General features: G+C 39.7%; 1 protein-coding gene across 1 annotated transcript in view; it reads left to right on the top strand.

Annotated features, from left to right (window-relative positions):
* The first annotated feature begins 718 nt into the window (after nt 1-718).
* The window catches only part of LOC137643914 (uncharacterized), a 6,335-nt gene continuing 558 nt past the window's right edge, over nt 719-6,495 (top strand). Inside the window, exons 1-2 of the mRNA XM_068376673.1 lie at nt 719-3,042; nt 3,322-6,495. The exon at nt 3,322-6,495 is cut by the window's right edge and continues 558 nt beyond it. Coding sequence (XP_068232774.1) covers nt 1,453-3,042; nt 3,322-5,295 — 3,564 coding nt within the window. The 5' untranslated portion in view covers nt 719-1,452 and the 3' untranslated portion in view covers nt 5,296-6,495. The remainder of the gene's footprint in view (nt 3,043-3,321) is intronic.

Raw genomic sequence — 6,495 nt, 5'->3', positions numbered from 1 at the left:
CATCGGAGGACGAAATTTCGTTAATATAATGTGTGTGTTTTTTTTTTATATATTTGTGTGTATTTCTCGGTCACGAAAGGTGTTTAGGTAGGTAGGGAATATATGTACTTAACTAGGCTCTAAACTTTCTTATTACTTTTTCTATATTGACAAGTTATTTTGAGATAACGGATGTGGGTGATAGTATATGAATCTTTTGTGCCTCTATACCTCTTACTAGTACTCTTCTCTCTTTCAAATGTTTTCAGCGTGGTATGTTTCCGTTTGTGTCCTGAAAGTTCTCTTTATTATTTATATAACTGAGTAAATGAAATTAGAGTGTTTTCCAAGTAATTTTCTATTTTGTTTACATGAGCTGCTTTGCCGAGTGTTTGTTTAAATATATATATATATATATATATATATATATATATATATATATATATATATATATATATATATATATATTGTATAATAAATTATCATTGACGTCTCCAAGGTTCTTTTTACCCTCTTTTGTTTAAGATTGTTCTCGATTATTTTCTTGTTTACCAATCTGATGTTTTGGGTGTACTTCAGTAACCTGGTAAAAATAAAGTCGTAAGGCAGTTTACTTGCGGCCACCTTAAATTAAGCAACAAGGCCTAATTGGTATTTGAAGGGCGGCCCGCCGGTAACACTGGCGACCTTGCCTGTACGAGTAAAAATATTCCGTAGAACTGGTTAATAGTGGTTTTCCAGTTCGGCATCAGAGTATATAAGAAAAGGATCGAGACGTAAACAAAAGGGTAATTCTACACTTATTCTTTGCTTTTCTTTTCTTCATATTTTTAAGACAAGAGACTATGTCGGACAAAGGTGAAGATCCGGTAGGAGCGGTGGGTTTTGAGGTAGCAGAATTTTTAGGTAATGTTGATTGGGAAGAAGAAATAGGGGATTTAAGGAAGGTTGAGTTGCAGGAAATTGCAAATATCATAAATATCTCTGTAGCACCAGGAACAAAGAAAGGGACTCTGTTAGTACAGTTAGTGACTGCCATTAAGAAATGGAAAGAAGAAACTACAAGTAGTGTTGATAGGACTGAATATATTTCGGTACAGGATAGGTTAGAATTGGAAAGATTGCAAATAGAGAAAATGAAACTACAGATAGCCACGAGGGAAGAGGAAAGAATTCATGAAAAAGTAATGTTACAAGCAAAATTTAATCAGGAACAACTAAGAATAGAACGGGAAAGAGAACAGGAACAACTAAGATTACAAAGGGAAAGAGAACAGGAACAATTAAGATTACAAAGGGAAAGAGAACAGGAAAAGCATAAATTACAAGTACTCCACCTAAGGCAAGTTCCTGCCGAAAACAAATTTAACATAGGGAATGCTATTAAATTAATGCCGGTCTTTAAGGAAACAGAAGCCTTAGAGTTTTTCACTGTTCGAAAAACTAGCAAATAGACTAGAATGGCCAGAAAACATGTGGACTACGCTGGTACAATGTAGGTTAATGGGTAAAGCACAGAAAATATATGCTGCCCTGAACGAAGAAATGAGTGCTGACTATTCCCAAGTGAAAAATTTGATTTTAAAAGCGTACGAGCTGGTACCTGAAGCCTACCGTCAGAAATTTCGAAATATGAAGAAGGGATGGGAGGAGACTTTCGTGGAATTTGCACGGAGGAAAAGAGAGGCTTTTCAGGAATGGTTGAAAGCCAAAGGTGTGGAAGATTTTGATGCTTTAAAAGAATTGATACTCATTGAAGAATTTAAAAATAATATTAATTTTGATCTGAAAACTCACTTAGAGGATCTTAAGTTGGATCTTTTGGATACTTTGGCTGTAGCAGCTGATGAGTTTTTCCTTTCCCACAAGGGGAACTATCGGTTCAGTGATAAGGCAAAGTGGGGCACAAAAAGGAATCCAAGTGGAAAAGGTGCAAGTCAGTCACCTGGAAAGAGGACAAAGGAATCACCGGATAGAGGTGAGAAGCCAGGGTCACCAAAGAAAGGTGGAAAACTGGTGTGCTGGCATTGTGGGCAACCAGGTCACATAAAAGAGAAGTGCCGGTTGTGGTTGGATAAAGCAAAGCCAGTGGGTCTGTTGGGTCGGGATTCGACTGCAACAGATGAGTGTTTCAAAAAGTATGTCTCTGAAGGTGTAGTGAGCATCAAAGGCCAGAATAGGTCAGAGAGACGGGTAAAGCTTTTAAGGGACACGGGAGCGGCGCAATCCATAATTTTGCGTTCGGTATTGCCGGAAGGACTGAGCCAGGGACAGGAGAAATTTGTGTTACTAGGGGGATTCCTGAGAACAGTAACGGCATGCCCCTTGGTAGAGTTAGTGTTAAACTCTAAATGGGTAAAAGGACCCATGAGTCTGGCAATTGTGGATGAATTACCCATAAAGGGAGTGGACGTGATAGTGGCCAACGACTGTGAGATGCGAACTCCAGGTAATTGTCCTCTGGTGCAAGGTAAGTCGGTAAAGACTGAAAAGCCTGTTTTCATGGTCACGCGTTCGGGAGCCCAAGGAAAGTCCAGGGAGATGGACTGTATGGGGCTCGATAAATTATTTGAGAAAAATGGTTCTGAGGTAAGTGTAACTGGAAATCCCATGTTGTCTTCCGTGAAGGACGAGAATGGTAAATGGGCAATTGATACATTTACGGCGACTCAGAAGGCGGAGTTTGAGAGGGAGAGGAGTAAGCAAGTCAGTCAGGATAATAGTCGTCCTCATTTAGAATGGAAGGACGGAGTCTTGAAAAGGATAAGTCGAGCAAAACTAGCACCTGCAGATGCATGGGAGGTGAGAGAACAGATTGTGGTACCAGTAAACTACAGACGTAAGTTATTAGAGCTAGCTCATGACAACCTTCTGTCTGGTCATCTAGGTATAAATAAAACTTTTAAAAAACTTTCAGATTTGTTTTTCTGGCCTTCTCTTAGAAGAGACGTAAAGAAGTTTGTGAAGACCTGCAAAGTCTGCCAGACAACGGGGAAGCCGAATCAGAAAATCCCGAAAGCACCACTGCAGCCAATTCCAGCCATTGGAGAACCCTTTGAAGAGGTAATAATTGATATAGTTGGCCCTTTGCCAAGGACCAGCAGTGGAAATCAATATATCTTGACACTGATGGATAGGACCACACGGTATCCTGAGGCAATTCCTTTAAGGAGTATACATGCTGGGAGGGTTCTTAAATCTTTGCTGGGATGCTTTTCGAAATTTGGTTTACCCAGGGTAATTCAGTCTGATTGTGGGAGTAATTTTAAAAGTAAAGTATTTAAGCAGGGTTTGGAAGAATTAGGCATAAAGCATGTAACTTCTTCGCCTTATCACCCACAGAGCCAAGGACAACTGGAAAGATTTCACCAAACATTGAAATCAATGCTTAGTAAGTATGTGCAGCAGGAACCCAAGAATTGGGACCAGGTAATTCCTTATTTATTATTTGCTTTCAGATTTATTCCTAGTGATGTAATGGGGTTTTCTCCATTTGAACTAACTTTTGGTCATAAAGTAAGGGGACCTTTAGAAGTAGTGAAGGATCACTGGGAGGGAGTAAAACCTCGGGTAAATTTGCTGGACTTTTTAAGGGATTCAAGGGAAAAGTTGATCAATTCTTGGGATTTTGCTTTAAAAACTTTGGAGGTGAGTCAAAGAAAAATGAAAGAGCGTTATGATATGAAAACCAAATTACGAAATTTTCAGGTTGGCGAAGAGGTGTTGGTGTTGCTTCCAATTCCAGGCAATCCATTTAAAGCCAAATTCTCGGGGCCCTGGAAGATCTTAAAGAAGGTGAATGACCTAAACTATGTTGTTGAAACCCCTGACAGGAGGAAGAAGACTCAAGTATGCCATGTTAATATGCTAAAAGCCTACCAAGGCAGGGAAACCATCCGACCAGTTCTGTCTTTAGCCAAGGTGGAGGAGAAGGAAGAATTTGGGGAAACTTCCAGTATGAGTTTGCTGGGAAATTCCGTAGCTTTGGGAGATCTACCCGGGATGTTGGATCATTTAAGTGCCACCCAATCCAAGGAGGTAATGAACTTGATAACAAAGTTCGCAGTTTTATTTCAGGACGTTCCAGGACTAACCAGTCTACTTATGCATGATGTAGAGGTGGGAGATGCTCGTCCCATTAAACAACATCCATATAGAGTGAATCCATCCAAAAGGGACATCATTAAGCAAGAGGTAGAGTACATGCTACGTCATGATCTAATTCAAAGGAGTTTCAGCCCGTGGAGTTCTCCAGTAGTGCTAGTCAAAAAGGAAGGGGGAGGACAAAGAATGTGCTTCGACTATCGTAAGGTAAATGCAGTTACTGAGTCTGATTGTTTTCCTCTGCCCAGGGTGGAAGATTGCATAAATGATGTCTGCGCTGCCAAGTACATAAGTAAGTTTGATCTTTTAAAGGGTTATTGGCAAGTTCCATTAACAGAAAGGGCTAAAGAAATATCAGCTTTTGTTACGTCGGAAGGTTTGTATTCATGCAATGTCATGCCTTTTGGTATGAAAAATGCCTCTGCCACTTTTCAGAGGTTGATGAATCAAGTGATTGATAAGTTAGAGGGGGTAGTTGTCTACATAGATGACCTTGTAGTTTACAGTAATAGCTGGGAGTCTCATTTGAAAAACATGGAATGTTTGTTCGAGAGGCTGCGTGCAGCTGGTCTGGTGATTAATTTAAACAAGTGTGACTTTGCAAAAGCCAAAATAATCTATTTAGGTCATGAGGTGGGACATGGCAAAATTCTCCCAAAATCGGTAAATATTCAGTCAATCCTCGATTTTCAGGTACCAGAGAATCGAAGAGGTATTCGCCGATTTTTGGGGATGGTGGGCTATTATAGGCGGTTTGTATTGAACTTTGCAGATGTGGCTAATCCACTGACTAACTTGCTTAAGAAAGGTCAGCGTTTCTGCTGGACTGCAGAATGTCAGGATGCTTTTGATAAGTTGAAGTCAACCATGATTAATACTCCAATACTTAAAACTCCGAATTTTAAGGAACCCTTTTGCTTGGCTGTGGATGCTAGCGACGTGGGTGTTGGAGCGGTATTATCACAAGGTTGTGATGGTGAAGAGTATCCGGTGGCGTATTTTTCAAAGAAACTGTCTGCAGCTCAGCAAAAATACTCAACTGTTGAAAAGGAGACTTTAGGACTCATTTTATCTTTGGAGCACTTTGAGGTTTACCTAAGTGGTAGCACAGGACCTATTGTGGTAAGAACGGATCATAATCCGTTGGTCTTCTTGAATTTCTTTAAAAATAAGAATAACCGTCTCCTTAGGTGGAGCCTTCGTTTCCAGTAGTGGGATCTACTAATTCAGCATATCGCTGGAAGAGAGAATATCATCCCTGATGCCCTGTCAAGATAACAGGCTCTCTGTTACAGGTCTTTTATTGTTTGTTTGTAATTTACAGTAAGGAGAAAAGGCCTTTTGTTAATACAAAAACGGGAGTTATTTGTATGTTTATTAAATGTTATTTTCTTGTTTTAATGCATTGTTTTTTGTTTTTTTTTTCTTAGGATTGGGGTTTATGATCTTGTAAACCTTCTGTGTTTCAATATGAAGAAGCTATAAAGGTGAAAGTGCCGAAGAAAGGTTTTGTACCAAGGAAAGACTTTGGACAGAATCTTGTGTAAACATGGGTACAGCTCTAGATTGGGCTGCACCCCTGTGGGTTTTCAGCATGCGCCAGGGGGATGGTCTCCTGGTACCAAATAACAAACCATCCCTTGGCTGATGTTTATGTTAAGTTTACGTTATGTTTAGCATTTGGGTACCTTTATTTTAGGGTATTTTTGTCAATTTGGTGCTGGGAAAATTTCTTTTTGATAATTTTTGATAAGTATATTTAGGTTTAGATAGTTGGTTAGGAAAGGGAGAAGATGGGGTCCGGGAAATGACTGATGACATTTGTTTAATCTTCTTCCTTTGCAGGACTTGCAATTTTTTTTATTATCTCTAAACTCTATTGAACCTAGTTATTGAGAGCTTTGCTTTGTGCCCCCTGTCAAGTTGTTTGATTGCTTCACTATTTTTATGTAAATTTTTTCTTGCGTAAAAATTTCTTGGTAGGGTGGGGCTGTAACGTAATTCTAGCTTTTGAGTAATAATTGTAACATATTGCTCTCATATTTTCAAAATTAAAAGTTGCTTTTCTTTAGTGTGCACCAGCCTGCCATCTGCGGGCTGGTAAAGAAGGTATTTAGGTTCAGTTGTTAATTCCTGCCCCTTTTCTGTTTTCCATGTTATGTTAATGGTGAGTTGGACTTCCACGTGACTGGAATGGGAGTCAAGGTGGAGGGTAAATAATTTTGATTAAGAGGAGTCCACATATTGTGCTAAAGAACGCTAGTGCTCATCAGCGGTCTGATAACCGTAATCCAGGATCAATACTAAAGCAGCAGCAGCAGCAATTGGTGCTATTTGGACGACCATAGTTCGCTAGCGTTTGGCCCGGGGAGGCCTGAAAAACAGGTATGGTTTGGTGCCACTGCTTATCCC

Source organism: Palaemon carinicauda, chromosome 7, assembly GCF_036898095.1.
Source record: "Palaemon carinicauda isolate YSFRI2023 chromosome 7, ASM3689809v2, whole genome shotgun sequence".
NCBI lineage: Eukaryota > Metazoa > Arthropoda > Malacostraca > Decapoda > Palaemonidae > Palaemon > Palaemon carinicauda.
This window is presented reverse-complemented; position numbering and strand designations above follow the sequence as displayed.